Raw genomic sequence first — 24420 nt, forward strand, 5'->3', positions numbered from 1 at the left:
CCTTTGAGGCGTTTTATAACCTGGAGTCACATGATCCTGTTGTCAGTCTTTGGCCATGCTCCTTTAAGTCGAGGTCCAAATCAAGCAGCGCAAATTCGGCCGTCGACAAACGCTAACGCAACAGCTTTGATTATTTAACTGGACTTTGGAGCGCAACGGCAACGTTTTGACCGTTTTTTTTTTGTCAGTGCCAGAGGTTTTACTCGTTTTTCCGGGCTCGTTTTGACGCTGACGTTAGCATTCAGATAGTTAGCATACTAGCTCTGTTAGCTTAAGTTGTTGAGCTCTTTTTCGTCCACACTCTCACCAGAACCAACTGGGAGACAAACATGACGACAACCGGTGGTGTCCACACACGGTGGCTGACATTTACCCTGCATCTTGTTTTAGGTATGTATTGATTTATCCGAGGTAAAAAAAAAACACGCATTTTGTCCACATCACGTAAGTACGGAAGGTCAGAATCATAATGCATGTGACCCAGCAAGTTGTATGTAATGTCCTTTTAATAAAATTACTGGGGTTTTTTTTTTTGGGAGCGGGGACATGCTGCTTAGTCATTAAGTATGTTTGTTATTCCATGTTCCAGTATCTGCCTTTTGTTTTCATGACAATGATGAGATTTTAAACGATAACGGTAGACCAAAACTGACGTCACAAAGGAGTATTCAAAGAAAGTATATTGTGAAAGTATACATGCGTTTATATATATATATAAAACCAAATATTTTGACTAATCATCATTAATCTTTTGACCATACTGTGCAATTTTGTTTTGCATAGATTGGCAGGTCTAATTCTTCCGTATGAAAAAGCTGAAACAAGATGCAAAGTACAGAATACGTGAAATAATAAATATTCAATTTGCTTTTCGACTGCAAAAAAAACATGCCAAAACGATACCAAAGTAGTGTTAAAGGCTTAATCAAATATAAAGATGCTTAAATTGAAAATAATTGAAACATGTTGCATTACATCATGAATATGCAGGTTCTGTAAAGTCCACAGGACCCAACTGCTCCAAAAGCCTCACCTGTGATATTGAGAATTTATTTTTGCAGTATTGAAAATGAATATATTGGTTTGTGTGATGTGATTGAAGCCGCTATAGCCGTGCACCAGAGTTTGGCTACCGTGGCACCACCCACCAAGGCGCCGCACAAAGAACCTGGCAGACCACTGACAGGGCACTACCAGGTGACCGGCACCAATGGCAGTGTCTGCTTGCTGGCGTACATGGGCCTTCAGCTTAACATCACCTTCAACTCCACCTCCTCAAACCAGGTGCTTGTATCCAGATGAGCTGTTGTTGATCTCTCCCAATGCAAAATGCTTAACGGTCAGTCTCTGGATCTGCAGACGGTGCATGTCGTCAACCTTGAGCCCAACGCCACAAAAGCTTCCGGATCATGTGACTCAGACAGCGCAATGCTGCGACTCTCCACGGACGCCGATACAACCAACCTGACCTTTTCCTTCATGCTTGTAAGTTTTTTTTTTTTTTAAAGCTGTGTTCCTTTTCATGAGAGCGCCACAAGGTGGTAGGTCATAAATGCAAACATGAACGTCTCATCTTCCCTCCAGAACGCTACGTCCAATAAGTACCACCTGAGTGAAATTTCTCTGTCAGCAGATTGGCCAGACATGAAAGGTGAGTTTTCTGGCCACACCATTAGGTACACCCAGATCTAAAGAATTGCATTGAAGAGGCTTTTTTAAAAAGAGATAGAACCTAATCCTAATTAAATGACGGTAAAAGTGATGGTCACTTTGTTCTCCTACGAGAAACTGTCCCATGTGTTGCATCAGGGCCCTTTTTCGCACGTAACAACAGCCTGGACTACCTTCGGGGAACCCTGGGATTCTCGTACATGTGCCACGAGGAGCAGACTCTCAATGTGGACCAGGCCTTGTCCATCAACACTTTCCAGTTGCGGGTGCAGCCCTTCAACGTCACCCAGAACAAGTTTGGCGCAGGTAAACCATCTCCAGCAAGTGACTATTCATTTATCCTGCCAGCCTGAGCTCAGTTGCCACCCGCCCTGTTTTAGCCGAGCACTGCCAGCTGGATGAAGATGACATGCTGATCGCCATCGTGGTCGGGGCGGCCCTGGCTGGCCTGGTCCTCATCGTGCTGGTTGCCTACCTCATCGGGAGGAGGAGGAGCCATGCTGGCTACCAGAGCATTTGAAGTGGTATCCTCTCAAATAGAACCCGAGATCTCCCTCGCCACCATTAACCACTGTCACGTTTGACACGCCGCCTACTCTCCGTGTGCTCCACACTCCTGTATCCTTGCCTAACGCTGGGAACGCCCAGAACCTTCCTTAACACTGGGAATGCATACGCTTACTGATAAAAGGGATGTTGGATTTGTGAGGAAATATCTGGCAAGCAACGGAAAAATCTTTTATGTTCTATTTATTGGGTTGGTAAAGGGAATGCTGGAATTTCAGGGCACCTTTTGCTCACTTTGGGTGGCAACCTATAGTGGTTGTGTTTAAGGGACATTAACTGATGTTTGAATTTCACATTTGGTCACATATTGACTCGCTAGGTACCTCAATGTCGGCTGCTCGTTTAGTCACGATTATGAAGTCTCAGGAATGGCCCAATAGGAATGTTGTAGCTGTTACACACATCTACTGGGGGGGTGGGGGAGCATGACTACCACGCCTTAGATTATTCCCCATTATATTATAGACTTTTGCACAGTCCCCCCCCTTTTTTGGCATCCTTGAAACACTCTTCATGATAAATAGGCAGTGGCCGTTTAAGATCAGTTAATTCCCATAAAAAAAATTATCAATCAAATGCCAGTCCCTAAATCAGACGTTTGATGCATCCTCAGTCAAGGCTTTCATCTGGTCACTTGTTTTATTGATTAATAATAAAAATAGCTAACCTTTTTAATATTAACACATGAATTCTGGGTTTGGGCTCGATTAACTGAGTACTAATTTTCCCCCATTGATGAAGCAAAGTTAGTCAATCAAAAGTTTTAACATTTTGGGGAACGCCTCAGGGCTTCCCTCTGTGTCCATTAGATATTTTTGGTTGCCTTTTTTGTTAGGAGCGAATGCTTAAAAGCTCTCGCCTAGATCGATGTATTTCAGTAGCTTTTTTTTTTTTTTTTTAACCTTAAAAATATGTCCAACTTTCACTACAATTCTGAATTTGCACAAGTCAAGGGAACTCTGCATGTTGCCCATTTGTTATTGGAGTAGTATTCTGTTACACACTATTTGTCCACTTTGTGCTTTCGTTCACTTTTCAAACTCAAGTGGCCAAAATGCTTGCGTCAGTGTTTCTTATCAGTCAGTGCCTTCCCTGCTGCATCACGTGATGTAATGTTACTCCAGAGGTACAGTACCTGCATTTTCTTGTATGTAAAATGTGTTATGGCATTATGCTGAACCGTATTCTTTACTGTCGCTCAACTGTATCCCTTTTTGGTGTTTTTGTGTCTGCTAGTTTTAATTGATTATATGAGATGTTTTCTAATTGATGGTCAATAAAAGTGATTTGAAAGTTTCTCCTTTAGTTTGCCTTCACTTTAGTTTAGATGGGGATAATCAGACATTGGGGGCGCCCTCTCGTGGCACAAAACGTCCCTCCACAAGGACGTTTATGTGGTTCATTAATTTTCCATTTTGATACAAACGTTCAAACTGCATTTTATTGGCTTAGAAATTTAAATTGTTTTTTTTTATGCAACTTTTGTTGGTCATTATAATGGTAGTTGGAAAGCTAAATACTTTTTAACACGACTTGGGCATGATAACTAGACCAGATAAGAGCTAAATCCATGTACGACTATGGAAAAAAACTCATGCTTTTATTGATCTTGAAATGGAACAATATACTGTACTTACATGAATGTTCATGTCTCTACCTGTAACACTATTGAACAGAAAGATATCAATTGTAATAGTAAGGCTGGTTTATTATTTATTTAGCGGTGTAGCTTCAGAATAACTCAAAACTGCTGCAGCGCTCCCCAACAAGTAACAATGCCTCGGGTTCAATTATTCGATTCATCTTGAATGTTTGTAACTGCAAACTAGAGTGAATCAACAAATCAATTCAAGAGATGGTTAATCATTTCTGAAAGCCCATCCCTATTGCAAACTTTCCAAGTGGTTACTACAAAACTTTCCTTGGTGAAAGGAATTTAAAAGAAAGCAAATCTGTGTTTTTTTGTTTGTGTGGACAGATCACATCAAGTCCCAACGGAGACGCCGCCGATCGCAGCTTGAAGGCGACGCATTGCACGGACAGATCATATCAAATCCATGAGACATCTTTGAAGTGTACATAAAAGAATGATTTATAAACAGGATCACAATTATATTATTCTTCATATAATTCTCTTTTGTAAATACAGTATGTACGGTCAATTTGTGGTGCTGGTGTCATGAGCACTCCTTTGTCTTTTCTTTTCCGGTCCATTTACGCTCGTCTCGGCGCTGCGTCAGTGTCCGTCCTGGAGCGGAGTGCACTCGCAAGATTCCGAGGATCACGAGGAGCACGGATCATTCCGGCAATGTCCTTCCCTCTGCACTTTCCTCCAAGTGCTGCTGTTGGCCACCATTGTTTAAATGAAAAAAAAAAAAAAAAACTAATCCTCCTCCTTCAAAAAGAAAACCTATGAAGAAATATTCTCCTTCCCCGTTCTTTGTCTTTTAGAGAGTTTTACGTTTTGTTCCTGTTACGATGGGTCGGGCGAATTCCACAAAATCGTCTATAAGCACTGGCCAAGCTCCTAAGGGGAAAGAAAAACATGGATTAGATAATAGAGTAGAAAAAACAAATGACCTTTTTTTTTTTTGGGCCTATTTTTGGGGTTCCTTACCCTCCTCGTCGTAGTTGGACAAATCATCCGAGATCATGTTACCAAAGTCCAACAGCAAGTTCCAAGTGTCTTTTGGGATAGAGCGTTTATGATGCTCCTAAAATGACACACCCGTCGTCATCAAGATTTTTTGGATTTTGCTTGAACAACACTGCTTCCATAAGTTTGGACTCACCAAAAGAAATCTATTCCAAAGGTCGAGGAACTTAAATCTTCCTAGCAGAACCAAATTCCAGTAAGCTACAGCCATCTCCAAGTCTGCAGGAAAAAAAAAAAAAGTAGAACCACCACACACACACTTTTCCTACAAGTCATCTGAAGCTTGCTGTGAATCAAAATGATGTAATACAATTGAACCAATGCAGTTAAAAAAAAAAAAAAACATAATTTACAATTTCCCAAAATTGACTATTAATGATATTCTCATGATTATAACTTTTTTTTTTTCCTCCACTGCACCCTTGAATCTGCCCACTTGCATGTTCTCTCCTGCTAATGTTGAGTGACTCTCCTTACCTAAACCCTTCTGTCCAGGATTTTTGGCAAAGTTGAAGGTAAACTGGTAGAAGTCCTTGAACTTGTCGCTGTCTTTCAGCTCCTGCTCCAGTCTTGGCAAAAGGGCCTTGAGCTTGTCGGGGCTGTCGCACCTACGAGGGGAAGGGGTGGGGTGGGGGGGGGTAGACGCCTAACGTAACCATAATGTTGCTGACAAACAAATTGAACTGTGACACATGAGTCACTTGCTCCACTGAAGCCAAGGTGCTTGAGGAGATCATATACACAATGACACTTGTTCCTTCGAGAGGCTTACCCGAGCTCTGTCATGCCATCCAGGAACTCCTTCTTGGAGAACTCGCACTGGGTGGCGGCACGAAACTTCCACGCCACCACCAGAACGCTGATGCTGGCCGGATCCAACACCAAGTCGTCGCAAAACTGCTGGATGCCCTCGATGCCGATCTTGTTCTCATCCTGAGGATCTGGATGCACATGGTAACTACGTTGAGTTTGATCTTGTGAGACTGCCTTGGTTTGTTTGACTTCATCGTAAAATGAAGCAAGGAATCGACGGTTCCTTTATCTTCTCGCCCAATTTGAGTTATTAATTGAATAAGAGCATTCGCCGCATCAAGATTCGACCAAACATGAGTCATAATCAGATCATGAGAAGATTGCAAAAGAAATTTGTGGCTTGGCTTTCATATTTCGTAAAACGACATCCATCAATTTGTTGAGTACCGTATTTTACGCCCTATAAAGGCGCACCTAAAAACCTAAAATTTTCTCAAAAGCCGACAATGCGCCTAATAGACCGGTGCGCCTTATATATGGACCGAATTCCTAAATTTAAACTGTCCCAAAGCATTGTGTCATGAAATCAATCATAAGTGGCCCGCTGAAGACTATGAATCATGACTCAAAAAGACTATGGATCATTATTTTATGATTATAAAGTATTTTTTTCTGTCTGAAGTTGGAATAAAAAAGATAAAATGGAGAATGATTTGATTTGGATTAAAAATCTGACATGATGCATTAATGGTGCGCCTTATAGTCCGGTGCGCCTTATATAAGGACAAAGTTTTAAAATGGGCCATTCATTGAAGGTGCGCCTTATAGTCCAGTGCGCCTTATAGGCTGGAAAATACGGTATATGTGACAATACAATTACATGAGTTCCGTCGCAACGAGGGACATCGAAATGACGACGGGCCGCGAGAAAAAATAGTCAGAGCATCACCTACCTTTGTAGCGGTTGAAGAGTTGCTCCAGCTTCTTGCGGTCAACGGACGACTTCATGGACTCCTTGCAGTAGAGGTCGGGGTTCTGGAAGTAATTGTCCGTGGCCACCTCCAGCTTCCAGTCATTCTGCGTGAGGCAGTAGACAGCTGTCTTCTCACCCGCTTGCGTGAAGGACATGAACTGCCGCACCTTGTCCCTCTGCGACGACTTCAACTTGTGCTGGCCGGGCAACAGGGCAAAGGGCCGGTGAGCGGCCAGCAGACCCCGCAGCGCCCACACCAAGTACAGACAGAACAGCGCGCAGAGACACACCAGCGCGCACAGTGCACCGTCCACAGGCATTCAGGACGCATGGGGGACTGGGATCTAGTCCTCGGCAACACTCCCAAGGGCGGGCCCCTGATGTAATGGGAGCCACACTGACTATTTGGAGGGGCTTTAATAACAGCTCCCCTGGGTGTGGTATTTGTTTTCAGCTCTCTTCCGAGGCCCACGAGCCGTAGGTTGCCCATCTTTGTCCAGCAGCTTTTAACTGGACGTCCATCACGTTTCTTGTAAAGTCACACGAGACTGTCATAAGCACAATTACGTTATAGCGACCTCTGTATAACAAAGGCAGCGTAATAACGTTGGTGCCAATGGGGATCGCCGGGTTAGCATTGCGGCCGGGATATTGGCTTCGAGGTGGTGTGAACGTTAAGAACACGCGTGGAATTGTGGCAGGGAGTTTGCGCGTCGTAGCTCGGGGATGGTAACTACGGTGGCCGAGCTTGTGTTGTGTTAGCAGGCTTGACACGAGAAAGACGTTGCGGGTGGCTACTTAGCTAGCTGGCTGCTGCTACTGCTGCCCCAATAACAACAACTGACCTTCCGTTGAGAATCGGCAAAAGAAACGACAATCGTTGGTCAGCGCGGGATTTGGACGCGACGCGAGCGTTTAAGAGAGAATCGTTAAAATTTGTGTTAAAAGTCAGCGCGGGGGCGAACAGGATGAGCGGGGATTGTGTTTATTTTGGTTACCTACCATTTTCACAATCGCTAGTTTACCAGGTTGGGAGCTGCTCATTGTGCGCATGCGCGGAAGTGGACGAGTTGAAGGCGCAACTTTATGAATTATCATGGCGTTGACTGTTTGATCCTATTGTGTGTTTTTTTTTTGTTGTTTCATTTGTTTTGTTTGTATGCATGACTTTGTGAACACATTTGAAACGCAGTGTGGAATTGCAATAACCCCGCCTCAACCAACTTCTGGATAACACTATCTTTATAAACATTAAAAAGATAAAAATAAAGAGGAACTTACAACAAAGAATAACTTTAATAACATGTGTTTAGGCTATCACAAAAGATTGGAAGTCTTCCTAAAACTAAAAAAAAAATATGACAGGAGCGTACCATTGCCACCTCAGTGTGGTGGTAATGCAATTACACTTCATTCTTGAAAAGCATGCTCCTTATATCAGATTCCCACCTTCCCACGTCTTGAATGCACAGAGAAAATTGCCGGTGCGCACTATATATGAAATTTCGAAAATAAAAAATTCAATGAGGGTGCGCCTTATAATCCAGTCCGCTTTATGGTGCGAAAAATACGGTACTTAAAGAAATGTACACTGAATTGCTAATGATGGGGTGAAAATAGTGAAAAATGCAGAAATATTTACAGGTTAAATTTTGATTTCAGTACTTTGTTTAAAAAAAATGAAATTTAAAAGCCTCTGATAGAAATAAAGTACATTTAATTGACACATTTAAAGTACATTTTTACACGACATAGTCCTGCAGTTAATAGTTACTAGCTGAAGTGCTCCATCTCTGTTAAGCAGGTTGTGCTACTAGGAGATTCAGATAAGTTTTATCTGCATGAATGCACTCCGCAACAACGTGGATGCCGCACACAAAACATGTTGCTGATAGACTATCTGCTGATGTCAGCCTTTCCTCATCTTATTTTGTTTTGTTTCACAATGAGGGGGCTTCATCTACGCATTATTACATGACGACACAGCAGGATTTAAGTGCGTCGAATAAAGCAACCCACTTAGTCATGACACAAATTCTACCTATAGTACAGATAAGGTACTGTACAAAAGTCTTGGCCTGTGCTTCTTGGATACTTATGGCCTGCTTTCCTTTGCTTGGACCGACTTTTCTACCGCTACTATCTTCCCTTCTGCCCTCCTTCCTGCCTAATGTCTAACATATCTGAAATAAATGCTTTCGGAATGTCGGAGAAAGCCCAAGTAACTGCCGAAAAGTCCATGCAAGGATGGAAATCCAACAAACTCCACAAATGAGTCTGGGGACAAGATTTGGACCCAGAACTTTACAATTGTGAAGCAGGCATGCCACCCACTGGGATCACTGTGCTGCCCATCTGTAGGAGAAAAAAGGTGATTTAGAAAGTGTATATCACATGCATGTAAAATGGTTTCAGAAAATATATAAGTATTAATAATCATCCTGTAGTATATTATATTTCCATTGGTATACACTGAACAGTCTGTTGTTGAGGCTTTGTTTTCGTATTAGGCCAGCCATGATGCGCCTAGCCCCTCCTTTGCAACAGGTGGCAGTGTTGTCCAAATCAAACCTATACGCCGTCCAATCAGAACGCCGTTGTAGATAGTAGGCGTGGCTACTTAGAGTGCTTTTGCTGTCGTCTCGCGGAAGGCGACCAATCAGAGGCAACTGAAGCGAGACACCGCCAAGATCAGATTGAGAGTCGCGCTGCCGTAGCAAGGCTAGCCGAGAGTGCAAAGAAGCTAACGACACTTGCTAACTTGTGGAGTGCACCGGTAAGCACGTGTTTTAACCTGCCTCTGGCCTCGCTGCCGATATATTTATACGTGACACGGTTTGGAGACTGCCAGGACTTTCCCAAACAACTCGGCGAGTGACCGACAACCGAGTTTAAAAAGCTAACTCTGTTGCTCTTGTCGATGACAGCTGTGCTTAGCTCGGCCGCTAGCTGCTAGCTTTAGTGGTCGGCTAACAAAGCGCCGGTGCTTCTTCATTGGTGTTCGCGAGTTAGCAACTTGCTAACAGTCATCGCCAAGCGTGTTGGTAGTTGTCACGGAAACTGGTTTCTAAAAGCACTTGAGCCTTATAAAGTAGTTATAAACTTTAGAGTTTCGAATGCGTGCCTCTTGAACGGCAAAGGATTGCAAAACTTCAGCGGCTTCCTGTAAGTCGTAAAAAACATAGTAGACAGTGTGAAATGCTGTAGAACAAAATCCAAAGTTAAATTAGAATGGAAGTTGTATTAATGTATAAACACGTAACGCGTGAAACTTGTAAATACGTTATGATAGAGTTGTAGCGGTAGCTGAACGATGGGCACCGTTTGGCGTTGACAGGTGACAAAATCAACCCCGCATTGACCGATTAAAGTCTTGACTAATTTCCTGTCACATACGGCTTGTTTTTTTCCACGCAAATTTAAACAAATCATGAGAAGGTGGCAGTATTTCCCCGAGAGAATGTTCCCAAACTATAGCTTGACTTTGCTCGCAATGTTTCCTGTTTGCTAAGGATTCAGACCTCCTCTTCCTCCGCTCTGAAATGCCAACAACAACGGCGGTCGTCGAAGAAGCAGCTCTAGTCTCCTCGTAAGTGGCACACCATCTCTCCCGATTTACTCCCCTTTCACCCGAACGCTGGCTCACAGACTTCTCCACTTTAATGGCGAAGAAGGTGGGAGGACGGGACGGGGCCAATGTCGCCCAGAATCTCGCTTTCTAAGCGTGCGTTAGCTCGCTAGCTAGCAGCGGGGCTCTATCCAGCCACGGTGGGTTAGCGGTATCAGTTAGCTAGCCGCACCTCAACAAAAGAGTGCTCCGATCGGGGATAGGGGCCTAGCGTGCCGTCAGTCGTTCTGTACGTGTCGCGTAATCACTTTTTTTGGGGGTCCGTGTTACTTGGTGTACGTGAAGTTGGTATGTTTTGCAAAGACCTGCATCCAAAGTTCGCCACCTCTCCTCCACCTGAAGTAGGCCTTGTGCGCTCTTGACCACTAAAAAGTTCTTTACCTCCTTTTCGGTGCTGCCACACTGGGTTCATTCTTTCTAACGGGGATCCAAACATGCGGTCCGATCCAAATCTGGCTGAGGGCCAGCATGTATTCGGCCAGGGTATTGGGAAGTAAGCTACTAACCCATCAGGCACACATTTTTGTTCTAGAGAGATGACTTATCCCTTTCTTTAGTTGCAGTAAGTCTTGATGATATTTTTGTACCGTATTATGTAAATGTTATGTGGCTTGATAAGTTTTGGCCCTAGAGATGAACCACTTTTCTTTTTGAGCGCGTCTACGCTCTGTCATGCGAAAATTAAAGTTTGCATAATATTTAATGCCAACTCTATGCTGTGTCTCAAATGGTAACTTTTCCATGAGTTGATAACAAATGCAGTGGAGCGTTTAGATTGAGGTGCGAGTTTATTTGGTTCCGCAACCACACGTTTCTGAAATCCGCTTTCCTTGTTGAAATGAATGGAAATGCCCTTAATCTATCCCAGTGTCTCCCACCATGTAAAAAGTCATGTTTAATGAGAAAAAAAAACTCTAATATATTTATTGAACGCCGCCAGTATTGACACAATTGAAAAAAAAAATTAAATAGTATTTCTCTAATGTGCTGCTCATTCTGGTGCCTTGGCCACTTTGGGGCACTATGAGAAACTCGTGTTTTGGAAGTTCAGCTCCTCTTATTCTCAGTACAGCAGTAATATTTGACTTTCTTCACAGAAGATAAAGGATGTATTCCTGTATTTTTACGCGGTCTGTCCACATTTTGCTTTATGTTGATATCCGTTGTTTAAAGTATGACAACACCTCCGCATAGATGAAAAACTTGATTGTTAGCGGCCATGTTTAACAATGATCTTGCTGCGCTACGACTTGTTCAAAAAGTTTCGCAACGAATGACTTGAAACCACCCCGCAATTACCGAGACGTGCTCGATCCAGGTTTGGTCACTTGAGTGAGTTGTCTTAAAACTCCTGGCCCAGTGCCAAAGGAGAGTGATACATTAATAACGTTTCAGATGCAAGGTCGTAAGATTGTAAACAATTCTTTAATGAGTCTGCCAGGAAGCGGATCGAGCATGCATGTCTGTTTTGCTGCACTAACCACTCGTATAAGGCTTCCACGAGATGATTTGGCCATCACACAGGCACAAGAAGGCATGTGCAATTTCTTTGTACGTACCATTTGTACTGCCTCAGGTTTTTGTACGTGAATATTTCCTGTAATCATGAACTTACATTATCTTGTCTTATCTTACGTTGCACCTCTGAAACGACCACAGATGGTAGAAAATAGCATGGCAGGTAAATACTGTTATTTCACACGATCTTTCTTCTGTCTGTTAAAGGGTCTGAATAGCGAAACTGAAGGAAAAAAAAAAAATCCCTTTCCAACTGAGGTTCAACTTCCCCGGTCCTTTGGGATCATGGCTAAAGATGTAAGCGACTGCACGGCCATCACATGAAGATATGACCTACTTTGCAGAGGCGGCATCGTCCTCCATCCCTATTTCAGCCTCGCCCAGTCGGTCTGAGTCAGCCAAACGCAGTCAAGAACGGATTTAGCCGTACCATGTCACATGACATGCAGCCATATTAAGGGAAAGAAAGAAAGAAAAGTTGTATGTTGTTTTTATTTGATTCTTTATTTGGCTGTGTCTGCCTGTGTTAGACGAGGAAAGAATGTTCTGAACGCCGATTGGCTCTCACAGACGACAGGCGGTCTGGGTGCACGTAGATCTGAGACGGAAAATTCCGGGAGACCGGACGATGCCCACTTCTGCTACTTTGTATGATTGGATTATGAAGGGATATTATTTAACATTTCTGTCCTTCACAGGCTGGTCTAATAGAAACAAACGGAGAGTTGAAGGTTTTCAATGATCAGAATCTGAGCCCCAGCAAAGGTAAAAGCTGTTCTTGAAATGAGTTTTTACAGCACACTTCAAGGTACACTTTTAAAAGAAACAAGTACTGTGAACAGCTAAAGTCTTAACAATTGACATAGTAGTAATAATAATAACAATAATCTGTTTTGTTAGGTGTCCTGTCTTTGGTTGCTGTCCAGCCTGCCTCTGGCCCCCTGGCCAAACAGCTCCTGCCCAAAACGCTTGGGCCATCCAACGTGAATATTGCTGCACACATGCAACATTTGACACACATGGTAAGCCCTCATTTTCCCGGACCTAAAGAATTCTAACACGAAGTGATCAATAATGCGCAGATCTGGTGGCCGGCCTTCTCTGTTATGTCTTGCTGTTGTGTAAGCCCCCCCTCTCCTTTATCATTGTGAGGTGACCTGGCGGTAGAGTTGCTGGGAATTGATCCTAAGCTTATTTACTACTACAGTCAGCAGGATTTCATGCATCATCCCATTATATACCAGGAATATATACATCATGACAATCAGCTTAGATATCACCTTGGTAAAGTAATCAACTGGATACCTTCACAATGCCTCAGTTCGAGCACAGGTGAAATAGTCGACCATGTTACTTGGATTTCAGTAAGATAGGCCTTCAAAATATTGCTCGGAATGTTGTGATAATTGTCGAGCAAATGAGTACATCTTGCAGTCGATCCTAAAACCGAAGAGTAGTGATCAGATTCCTTACCCTTGATAGACTGATTTCTGATATAATTTCCTTTTTAGCTGCAATGATTCATTTGTTATTATTACCATTCATTTGACAACTGATTGATTATCAAATTAACCACTAAACTTTTTGATAATTAATCAATTTGACAAAGTTTCATTTCAAATCGGAATTCAGCTTCCCATGATTAAATATTCCCCTATTTCTGTAGTCCTCCATGGAAGCAGACTTTTTTTTTTTCTTTTTAAGCTTTTATTGTTATCCGATTCATCGACTAATCAATTAAAATAATGGTTAGTTGCAGCCCTCTTCATTGATTTTCTGTCTTTCTTGAAGCTGAAAAAAAACCCAGCCTTCAGTTCTATCTACTTGGCAAACCTTTGTCATTTAATGCGCTTTGTGTCATATTATTGGCATGCACTTCAAGCATCAAATTCAAGTGGAAAGAATAGTTAACAAAAAATATTGTGTCTCTGTACTGCATCCAATTGAGCAGATGTTGAAAAGTGTTTTGAAATCATTCTATTCTGTTTTTATTTGCATTTTCTACAAAGTTCAGAGTTCAAAGTCAGCTTTATTGTCAATCCCTTCATATGTCAAGACACACAAAGAAACCGAAATTCCCTTTCCTCCATCCCGCGGTGACGAGACACAGTACACGATAAACATACAAGTAGATGACACAAAATAAAAACAAGGCACAAACAATAACTAATAAATAATAAATAAATAAATAAAATGAGTGATGGATAAATAACTGCACAGCTTCAATGGAATTGTGGTTTGTTCATTTGAAGCGCTTACGTTTACAGCCTTGCTGCAAGTAGTCGTCCACTTATTATAACCTGCCGGTACTTTGAGCTAATAAACTCACCTGGCCACTGTTGCAGGAAATATGGTCAGTTGAAAAGGATAAAATTGCCTCTGTTTCTTTTCCAGGTGATTGGAACGCCTCAGCGGCCAACAGTATCCAATACTATACTGGTAAACAGCCCGCACACACCCAATTCCCAGTTCCTGACTCAGACTCAACCTTCTGATGCCTCTCCTTGGTCGTCAGGGTAAGTCCCTTAAAAGCTTGGTGGAGACTTCACTCTATTTATTTTTTTTAACCAATGGCAGCATGCACATTAATCGGCACTCTGTTATCTGCAGAAAGCGTGGCAAGAAAGGTGAGAAGAATGGAAAGGGCTTGAGACATTTCTCCATGAAAGTGTGTGAGAAGGTGCGGACGAAGGGAGTCACCACCTACAACGAGGTGGCAGATGAGCTCGTGGCAGAATTCAGCTCGGGCGACAACCTCATGTCACCCAACGACTCGGTGCGAGCTGCAGAATGTTGCTTAACACACTTCGAGGTACTTTCTACCTTGCTGATGTTGAAGAGTGTTTTTCTTTTAGCATGTATATGACCAGAAGAACATCCGGCGGCGCGTGTACGACGCCCTTAACGTCCTCATGGCCATGAACATCATCTCCAAAGAGAAGAAAGAGATCAAGTGGATCGGCCTGCCCACCAACTCGGCGCAAGAGTGCCAAAACCTCGAGGTGATGATGCACGGTCATTAAAAGTCTCACAGCACGCCACTTTTGTTACGTCGTCCTTGTAAGTCTTGTTTTTCTGATGGCAGGTGGAGCGACAGAAGCGGCTGGAGAGGATCAAACAGAAACAGTCGCAGCTTCAGGAGCTCATACTACAGGTAGAAATGACTGAGAGCCATGTTTCTGCAACGGTATACCAGAGCTCCCATTTGTTACATATCATCCGAAATCAATGAACATTAACTCGTTATGCCCGCATTGATTGTGAATGTATAGTAAAAAAAAAAAAAATCCTGGCGATGTGTGTATATTTTTACACAAGAAGGTACATTGCACAAAATAAAAACCTAAACCTGTCTCTGCATATACAATCCAATATATCAGCAATTTTATGTGAGTGGGTGTTCATGTAGACTTTTACGATTAGATTAATTCCATTTTATATCCTGGTTGCCAGCCAATCCAAGGAACACACAATGACAAATTAATACATAGTCATATTTGAAGGTAGCGCATTGAAATATTCTATACCGAATACAGACTGCAACTGAGGCTGCCATTGCAAGGTTGATGCAATAAATGCATGAAAATAACAAACTTTAAACCGTAGCTTATCATTATTGAGTAATAACTATCCCCTGCAATCGACCAGTATGTAAAAGGAAGTAGTAGATGGCAATTTGTTAGGATACCCCTCTTGGTGATGTGTCCTTGGGAAAGCCCAGGATGTGCTGCAAAAGCTGGCCTGGGAATGCCTCCGGTATCGTCCTGGACAAAGCGGCGGGCAAAAGGGCTGCTCGTGATCTGACCGTGAATGAATGGGGTGAAAGATTGTTGCATGGATAAAGAGCTACTTAATGAGCCCAAGACTTAAGAATGCGTTGTATTGCAGCAAATAGCCTTCAAGAACCTGGTTCAGAGAAACAAGCAGAGCGAGCAGCAGGCAATCAGACCACCGCCACCCAATTCCATCATACACCTTCCCTTCATTATCGTCAACACCAGCAAGAAAACCGTCATCGACTGCAGCATCTCCAATGACAAGTAGGCCGTTTAGTGACCGCACACATTGGAGAAATGTCTGTCCTAAAAACACTTGTTAAAGATATTCTGTTCTTGATTGGCAGGTTTGAGTACTTGTTCAACTTTGACACCATGTTTGAGATCCACGATGACATTGAGGTGCTGAAGCGTATGGGCATGGCTTGTGGTTTGGAGGTGGGCAAGTGCCCTCCAGAAGATTTAAAAATCGCACGCAGCCTGGTGCCCAAAGCTCTGGAGCCCTATGTGATTGGTCAGTCACGCACGTTGCTCCTACCTCACAATGACAATCGCAGGCTGACGTCATGTCTATCCTTCTCCAGAGATGGCAAAAGGCCCCATCAGTAGTGTCTACATCACTGGAGGATCATCGGCTAACGGAACCCGTCACACATCCAGGTGAGACGCATTTAGCGCCCCAAAAACCGTACTCCCTTTATCGTGCAAGATTCCTCTCTTGAATGAACTGTAGTAACGCCTTTTAAATTGACCGACATTGTGCAAGTTCATGGGACCGAGCTGTGTGCCACTCAAATGCCGCCGATTCAGGAACACCTAAAGAAATTGTGTGTGCGACTAGCATGAAATTATCGATATTCGTCCATTTGTTGTTACCAATTAAAAAACAAAACAAAACAAAAAGTTCTCTTCAAATACAACCATTTGTTTTCCTTGATCTAGCGACGGCTGCCCCGATGCCACCATGGCATCCAGCTCCAACGACTCTCACTACAGCGGCTCTCGCATGGGTGACGACGATGATGAGGATGAGTACGACGAGAATGACGATGAAGACTAACCTGTGTACACCTTGCCACTCCAATAAGCACAGTCTCTCAAAAGCGCCAACATGGGAACGTCAACCTGCCCCCTTACACACACACACACACACACACACACACACACCCACACCCTACACTTCTTTTGCCTTCCCCCTCTCTTTCCCCCCATGCCTGTTTTTCTGTTTGGCTTTCTCAGGGCAGTAGATGAGTATTGAAAGAAAGAGGGGAGTCGTGCATAAGGTAATCTCTCGCCTCTCGAATCACTTGTACACGCATCGCAGCTCCGGAGGAGAGTATTATTCCGGGAACTGCAGCGTGTGACCTGACCTATGTATATTTAACAAATTTTTAATCTACGCCATCCCACGAGAAACAAAACCTGGAAGAAAAAGCTTACCGCTGTTGGAGAACGACCAATAAATTGTTTGTAATTTATCATATGTGCCGCTGTACCTTACGGCAGCACAACCCGTAATGTTTAACAATGGTCAAAAGTATTTGCGCAAACAGGCCTTCATGAATTCACAATGGCTCGATAACGTTGGCATCATCATGCGCATTTTATACTAGGAATAGAGGTTCAAATGATTCTTCCAATTCTCACCCTGGCCTCCTTCTGTGTTATTTGCAGGCAGCTGCTTCATTGCTAGTTTTTTGTTGTTTTGTATTCCGCGTTTCTCGTGAGCAGCCCCTGAAACACCTTGGTGGTGTTTACGAAATAATGGCACCAGCAAGGTAATATTTTCATCAGCCAGGTTCCCGATAGGTAAATAAGCCTTGTTAATGACATGTATGAACTCTGATGATGATTGTAGCTTATAGTATCCCATAGAGGCCAGTCATATTGATACTAGACCTACAGACAGTATCTATGGAATTAATGTATTGTTGTATAGGTCTTTGCATACGCCCATCCAAGATCTCCTTTTCAAAACTGAGCAACACATGTACTGACTTGTTCCAAATACCTTTTTCTGTATTCTAATATAAGTTTTAAAATTAAATATAGTTTTAAAAAATTCTGTAAATGGTCTGAGTGATGTGCAATTATAAAAGGTTTTTCGTTTGGGGATTGCTGTTCTGAATGATTACTCGACTATTATGAATTGTCTTGTAAATCAATTGTGGGCTTCACTATTGATTTAATTGGTAAATGTTGACTCACTCATAGCACCCGGAGGCTGCATTCTAATCTATACACAGAACAGCATGCCATAAAGTCCAGAACATTCTTGATTCTGTGCAGCAAAAGTGACACATGAACACCTCACCAGCGTTCATGAGATATTTAGTGGGCAACTTAAATGCTGGTCGTAGTTTTTCCATCCATGTCAGTGGATGGGGGTGACATAAGAGCACACGCACCCGAACCGTATGACAAAAATGCCACATGGAGAAAATACACGCAAAATAATACCGGTATTTCTTGTTGCATGTATAAAAGATCATCTATCTTTACTCATTGAAAACAAAATCACCGCATACTATGATTTCTTCCTCCCCTGTGGACAGAGCGGTCTTGGGCGAGCATAAAACTGCTGAACACTAGATAAACATTTAACGCCAAAGCTCATGTTATTTCTTTTCCCCACAAAAATGATCTAGCTCAAAATTCTAATATTGATACTTGAACTTGTACCGTAATTTTCGGACTATAAGTCGCATCGGCGTATAAGTCGCACCAGCCATAAAATGCCCAAAAAAGTGAAAAAAAAAAACATATATGTATATAAGTCGCTCCTGAGTATAAGTCGCCCCCCCCACCCAAACTATGGAAAAAAACCGCGACTTATAGTCCGAAAATTACGGTAGTTCCAATGCAGTGAGTGAGCAAATCCTGCCACCTTAAATTGGAATTCATTTACTTTTTCAACTTTTCCGTAACTGTCGTGCATTTAGCTAATCTGAGGACGGCCTCAATTTAAGGCCGTGTAGAATCTTGTGAAAGCGTCCCCTGCAGCCAGTGTTGTTCAGTTCCAGTATGTGCTCGCACTCATTGTCTGGGGCATTGGGGTTTTAGGGGATTACTAAAAGGTGTTGACTCAGGTGTGTGTGCGTGTATGTACACACAGTTGTTGCATCCGCCCAGAGTGCTGGTTCAGATACCGGCACCGTTTCTCTCGCTGGTCTCCATACCCTTGCTACCCAGACTCCTTGCCATGTACCCGTTTTGCGTGGCCTAAAGGTCGAGCATGGATATCGGGGGGCTGACCACCGTGGTGGCCAATTCCGCCTACATCAACGCCCGTGGCAGCATCGACGGCTCCAACCCGGCGGCGGCTCGAGACAAGAAGTACCATTCTCGCCTCAAGTTGCCTCACATCACAGTGTGTGAGGACCTGAAGGACACGCTCGATTTGGCTTTTGACAACGTCTGTGTGGAACAACCCATCGGCAAACGACTCTTTCGGGAATTCCTGGAAACCAAGCAAGAGTACCACGGCGCTTATCGTCTGTGGCGGGACATTGAGGACTATGATCTGGCGGAGGATTCGGATCGAGCCAAGAAGGCCTCGAAGATTGTCCAGCGCTACATGGAAGCCTCGGCCAAACATTTCTGCCCTTTCCTCTCTGAGGACACCATCGCCAAGGTGAAAGAGGGCCAGGAGGTTGTTGGCGATGACTTGTTTGCAGCAGCTCTGGCCGCTACTCTGGACTACTTACGGGAGGCGCCCTACGTGTTCTTCCTCAAGAGCATGTACTTGAAGAGGTTCCTCCAGTGGAAGTGGCTTGAGATGCAGCCGATGGACGCGGACTGGTTCCTAGACTTCCGTGTGCTCGGCAAAGGTGGCTTTGGCGAAGTGTCGGCGTGTCAGATGAAAGCCACGGGGAAACTTTACGCCTGTAAGAAACTGAACAAAAAGAGGCTGAAGAAACGGAAAGGCTATGAGGTAAATAGTTCCTCCATCTTCAATGATCTGTACGAGAACTGTCGTATGTAAAATGGCGTATTTACAGACAGTCCTCATTTGGTTTTTGACCCTTTCAGGTTCTGGTTGTCATTTTTGGAAAGGCTGAAATAGTAGTGTAGCCTTTTCTTATGAGTCTGGATTTATTCATTGTGCAGATTGCCATGTATTTCTTTGTGCAGCAACTTTTTCTTGCTACCGCTAATCATCTTTGTCCCTACAATACAAGTAGGCTGCAGTATTAAACCCTAAGACAGGGATAGAGTGATTAGTGGGGGCTTTACCGAAAAGCTCCTCTGAATGGAACTGCTTGGCACACTTGTATCTTGCCCTTGACTTGTCTGAGACCATTGATGGCAAAGTGCTTTCAATTCTACATTGCAAATTGTATTTTCAAGAAGCATCTTCGTTTTCCTCCTCTAGGGGGCGATGGTGGAGAAGAGGATCCTGGAGAAGGTCCACAGTCGCTTCATTGTGTCGCTGGCGTACGCCTTCCAGACAAAGGAGGAGCTGTGTCTGGTCATGACCATCATGAATGGAGGGGATCTCAAGTAATTTTATAGTCCAAAAATTTCTGAAGAATTGGGTGATGCATACAAAAGCACAACTGATTCCATGGGCCTGGTATCAGTGGGAATGCTTTTTATAATGGTAGCTTAGACAAATGTTCATTTTTACTGTTCATATATTTCAAAATGTTCAAATTATGAAACATCTGCTCAACATAATCCAGTGGGAAGGAAACAACCCTTTAAAAAGACAATACTACACAATTGTAATTGAAGGTTACCGTAATTTTCGCGTTTTTTTTTTCATAGTTTGGGTGGGTGGGGGGTTGGCGACTTATACTCAGGAGCGACTTATATACATATATATGGGTTTGTTTTTCACTTTTTTGGGCATTTTGTGGCTGGTGCGATTTATACTCCGAAAATTACGGTACTCTCAACCAGGGAGGATTACAGTATTGTACTTGAGTGCCTGTTTCTGCATTTTTAAACTTAGAAATTTAAACTGACAATTTAACCATCTAGCAGAAAGCCATTTAGATACACACAAGTGCTCTGATGAATTATCTGATCTTTCATTTGTGACCTGAGGCAAAATTCAAGGCCTCAAAAATTTACCTTTGCGTGTCACACCTACTTGGCATTGAAATTTTAAGATCAAAATGATCTGTGATTGTATCTGCTCTGTTTTATATTGTAAATAACTGGAAGGAAATCTACGTTCCTGCCTCCCTCTGCAAATCTTATTATTGCTCGACGGTATGTGATCATAATATGCTTAAAGCGATGGACCACATTTTAAGCTCAATAACAAATAGCAAATTCAATGTTAAAAATGATCAATTAAAAGTGTGATGATCCATTTTATCAGGTAACTCAATAAAAAAAAGTTGTCCTGGTTCGACAGGTACCACATATACCTGGTGGATGAGAACAATCCGGGCTTTGCTGAACCAAGAGCCTGTTTTTACATCGCTCAGATCATTCAAGGCATGGAGCATCTGCACCAGAAGAGAATCATCTACCGAGATCTCAAACCGGAGAATGTGCTCCTTGATAATGATGGTGATGCTCGAGAAAACCATAGGCTTCTCGTCATTTGGATTTGTCGTAATTGATGTATCTGTTGGCAGGTAACGTTCGAATATCTGACCTGGGTCTTGCTGTGGAGTTGAAAGAAGGCAAAACAATGACCAAAGGCTATGCCGGAACACCAGGTAAGTCTTGATACCCCATCTTGAAAATGATTCTCTCCATCCATCCTACCTACCCAATTCCATTTTTGGTCATGGCTCCACTTTGTGTCCTGCAGGTTACATGGCTCCAGAGATGCTGAAAGGAGAAAAATATGACACTTCTGTAGACTATTTCACTCTAGGCGTCACCTTGTTTGAGTTCCTCGCCGCCAAGAACCCCTTCAGGAACAGAGGAGAGAAGGTTGGCTGCTCGATTCCGGAATCAAATCAAATCGCTTGACCCTTGCACAAATGTCTTTTGTTTTTATTTTTGTTTAGCTTGAGCGTGAGGAGATGAAAGAACGAATGCTGACCCGCGAGGTGAGCTACACGGAGAACTTCAGCGACAACGCCAAGTCTCTGTGTGAGGGGCTGCTGGCTAAAGAAGCCGACAAGCGGATGGGTTTTAAGAACGGCTGCTGCGACGAGATCAGAGCGCACCCCTTTTTTAGTGACATCAACTGGAGAAAGCTCAACGCAGGTACACTCTTCTCCAAGCTATTTTCCCCTGCTCACATCATGAAAGTTGGATCTAATATTTTGGTTACCATAGCTACGAAAGAAAAGGCCATCATAAATGCTAAGGGGAATCTACTCTAACCAAAGTACCGTTTTTTTCCATGTATAATGCGCCCCCATGTGTAATACGCACCCTAAAAATGGCATGTTGATGCTGGAAAAAAGCCTGTACCCAAATTTTGACTCCTACTTAAGTCCGTAAATTTAAAATTATTTCAGAAAAAAGATCATCTTTGGGAACAACCGGATGTTATTCTGCCGGTCAGTATCACTGGGCATGCGCTAGCTAACTCGATAGCGAAGAAATGTTTCGGATTTGTGTAGGGTACATTGTGACAGCAAACGAGCAGGTGATCGAGCAAGCGTTTGATACGAGAGCATTGTGTTCCTATGGAGCGTGTTTGAAGTGAACACCAGAGAAGAAAGCGCATCTGTAATGGCGGCCTCCATATCATCTCCGGATAAAAAAAATAGATAAAAATATATATATTTTTTGTACCCATGTATAATGCGCACCCCAGATTTTAGGACAATAAATTAGTTAAATTTTGCGCATTATACATGGAAAAAAACGGTAATACATTTAATCATTGTATTTTATATTAATAATGACTCAAATCTTGAACCTCTAAGTATGGTTGCTCCTTTGCACACTTTCACATTATTCCGAGTTGAATTGAGCGAGTCTACGGCGGGTGCATGAATAACTATTTGTAAAATGAAATCAATCAAATTCCCTTTGCAGGCATCGTGCCACCCCCGTTCATTCCGGACCCCAGGGTGGTGTACGCCAAAAGTCTGGACGACGTCGGCGCCTTCTCTTCGGTCAAGGGCGTCGCGCTGGAGGACCCGGACAGGAGCTTTTTTGACGAATTCTCCTCAGGCAACATCCCCATCCCCTGGCAGGAGGAGATGATCGACATGGGCGTTTACGGCGAGCTCAACGTGTGGGGCCCCGAGGGAAGCGTCCCCAACGACCTGCGCAGAGAGTCCATACTAGAGCAGCCCAAGTCGTCCACGTGCTGCGTGTCCTAGCACTGAAATTCTCAGGACTGATTTTTCTTTTGCACGACCAGCAGACTACTGGAGCAATAGTGAGGTGGATCGCCAATCGGGAATACCGAATAATGTGATATGCTATCAAATTATCGTTATTTGTCTCTGCTTCTTGTGCTCCCCTAATTTTAGAAGTATATCCGAGTAATCGTATTCTGCTCAATTCAATGCCGATGATGGACAATACCAAGACGAGGGACCGGATGAGTAATACCGTTCATTTATGGGGTGCATTGTAAGGCAAATATTGACGTAGGTCAAATGTTTAAAAATAAAGTCATGTCGCATATTCTAAACTGTTCAATAAAAGTAGGAATTGAAGTGCGGAACTTGATTTTTTTTTTTCGGGGAATGGAAAATCAAATCTGAACGGTCAAAGTATTTCGGCCAGAAGGAGAAAGGCTGGGTGAGACCGGCAAGTGTGGCTGGCAATGGACTGGATGCCACAAGGGGGGAAAGAGGAAGGGAGACGTGAAGACAAACAGCCAAGACTGCTTTTGCAGGTGGAGGCCATTTCAAGTTCCTCCCTCTTGATCTTTCTGAACTGTCTTTCCACAAGTGTTGGCTTTAGCTCGAGTCATTGTCACGACTGGGAGCATGAGGCGATTTCTTAACCCTCCTGAGGTTGCACAGATTCTCCAACTCCTCCATGATGGCATGTACTTTTATTGCATGATACTTTGAACCCCTTTCTCATGTGACTAAATAAGGCAACCAAAACTTTAGGATCACTTGGCCACTTTTGTATTGGACGTCATTCAATTGTGCAACTGTACCTAATGTGTGACCAGATGATTCGCTTACAGGGGGGATTTATTATGTGAGGGTGGACAACACGCCTGTGCAAAGTGTCATGTTAAAAGTGTGTGTGTGTGCGTTGGTGTCACAGGGCGGCAGCTGACAGAGTGAACAGGTGCGGCGGCAAAGATTTTGTATCCTTGTCTTCGTGTGTGTGCGTACGTGCGTGTATGGGTAGTGTGTGTGCGTGAGTGTACACGCAAGCCAAATGTAAGCATGTGGCACAGGCGAGTGGCATGGGTGACAATGGGCGCTTGTGCGGACCAGGCGGGTGGGAAACCCAATACGTAAGGACACGGTTGGAGCTCAAGCTGCAGCTGCTTCTTCTCTGCTTCTTCTACTGCACCAAATCACGGCGATGGCACCGGGAAGCCTCACCACCATCAACTGAGCAATCTTCCATTTAATTTTCACGTGCAGCAATACTACACAGGCTTTACCTAGTATGTGTGTATGTTTCAACAGCACTTATCCAACATGCACAGCCTCACTGAGTGGGAATTGATCCGTTTCTTTCCGCACTTAAGTCACGTGAATGAACCCCAAAACCATCAGCGGCGGTGTCATTAAACAACTTTAGGGAAATGTTAGTCTTAACATGACGACTTATTACCATGACATCACATATTTCTCCCTCTTTATTATATTACTTTTTCTAACAACAATTAATATTTTGCTTCTATTTGAACAAAACAAAACAAACTAATTATGTCCAGAATGGTCATTCTTAACTACATTTTACACTGTCTGTTGTTCTTATTTTAATATTCAGCTGCTGAAGACATATTGATCAAGTCATCAGACTTTAT

At 43.2% G+C, this 24420-nt stretch overlaps 4 protein-coding genes across 7 annotated transcripts; 3 read left to right on the plus strand and 1 right to left on the minus strand.

Moving 5' to 3' along the window:
* Positions 1-25: 25 nt before the first annotated feature.
* lamp1b (lysosomal associated membrane protein 1b) lies at positions 26-3535 on the plus strand. The gene is made up of 6 exons (XM_061286985.1): positions 26-390; positions 1103-1284; positions 1360-1485; positions 1585-1651; positions 1810-1977; positions 2052-3535. The coding sequence occupies exons 1-6, from the start codon at positions 330-332 to the stop codon at positions 2189-2191; spliced, it is 744 nt and encodes a 247-aa protein (XP_061142969.1). The 5' UTR covers positions 26-329; the 3' UTR covers positions 2192-3535.
* Positions 3536-3821: 286 nt separating this feature from the next.
* LOC133159707 (DCN1-like protein 1) lies at positions 3822-7684 on the minus strand. Of its 3 annotated transcripts, none has more exons than XM_061286983.1 (7): positions 7623-7684; positions 6601-6817; positions 5667-5835; positions 5372-5502; positions 5031-5113; positions 4856-4952; positions 3822-4765 (listed from the first exon to the last, which is right to left on the minus strand). In XM_061286983.1, exons 1-7 carry the CDS (start codon positions 7671-7673, stop codon positions 4686-4688), a joined length of 828 nt encoding a protein of 275 aa, XP_061142967.1. In that variant the 5' UTR covers positions 7674-7684; the 3' UTR covers positions 3822-4685. The 3 variants fall into 3 exon arrangements, with proteins under 3 accessions (XP_061142967.1, XP_061142968.1, XP_061142966.1); XM_061286984.1 differs by lacking the exon at positions 7623-7684 and adding an exon at positions 6911-7616; XM_061286982.1 differs by lacking the exon at positions 7623-7684 and having other exon boundaries at positions 6601-7616.
* A 1572-nt stretch (positions 7685-9256) lies between these two features.
* Positions 9257-17607, plus strand: LOC133159945 (transcription factor Dp-1-like). 2 transcript variants are annotated; one of them, XM_061287358.1, is made up of 13 exons: positions 9257-9396; positions 10133-10209; positions 11974-12063; positions 12465-12531; positions 12667-12788; positions 14161-14282; positions 14377-14542; positions 14622-14768; positions 14852-14920; positions 15655-15806; positions 15890-16056; positions 16127-16202; positions 16485-17607. In XM_061287358.1, exons 3-13 carry the CDS (start codon positions 12052-12054, stop codon positions 16600-16602), a joined length of 1218 nt encoding a protein of 405 aa, XP_061143342.1. In that variant the 5' UTR covers positions 9257-9396; positions 10133-10209; positions 11974-12051; the 3' UTR covers positions 16603-17607. The 2 variants fall into 2 exon arrangements, with proteins under 2 accessions (XP_061143342.1, XP_061143343.1); XM_061287359.1 differs by lacking the exon at positions 10133-10209 and having other exon boundaries at positions 9272-9396.
* Positions 17608-18613: 1006 nt separating this feature from the next.
* grk1a (G protein-coupled receptor kinase 1 a) lies at positions 18614-23089 on the plus strand. Its single transcript, XM_061287168.1, has 7 exons — positions 18614-19476; positions 19918-20045; positions 20911-21068; positions 21137-21220; positions 21316-21440; positions 21518-21719; positions 22503-23089. Exons 1-7 carry the CDS (start codon positions 18778-18780, stop codon positions 22790-22792), a joined length of 1686 nt encoding a protein of 561 aa, XP_061143152.1. The 5' UTR covers positions 18614-18777; the 3' UTR covers positions 22793-23089.
* Positions 23090-24420: the final 1331 nt, after the last annotated feature.

The sequence above is a fragment of the Syngnathus typhle genome, linkage group LG9, assembly GCF_033458585.1.
Source record: "Syngnathus typhle isolate RoL2023-S1 ecotype Sweden linkage group LG9, RoL_Styp_1.0, whole genome shotgun sequence".
NCBI classification, from domain to species: domain Eukaryota; kingdom Metazoa; phylum Chordata; class Actinopteri; order Syngnathiformes; family Syngnathidae; genus Syngnathus; species Syngnathus typhle.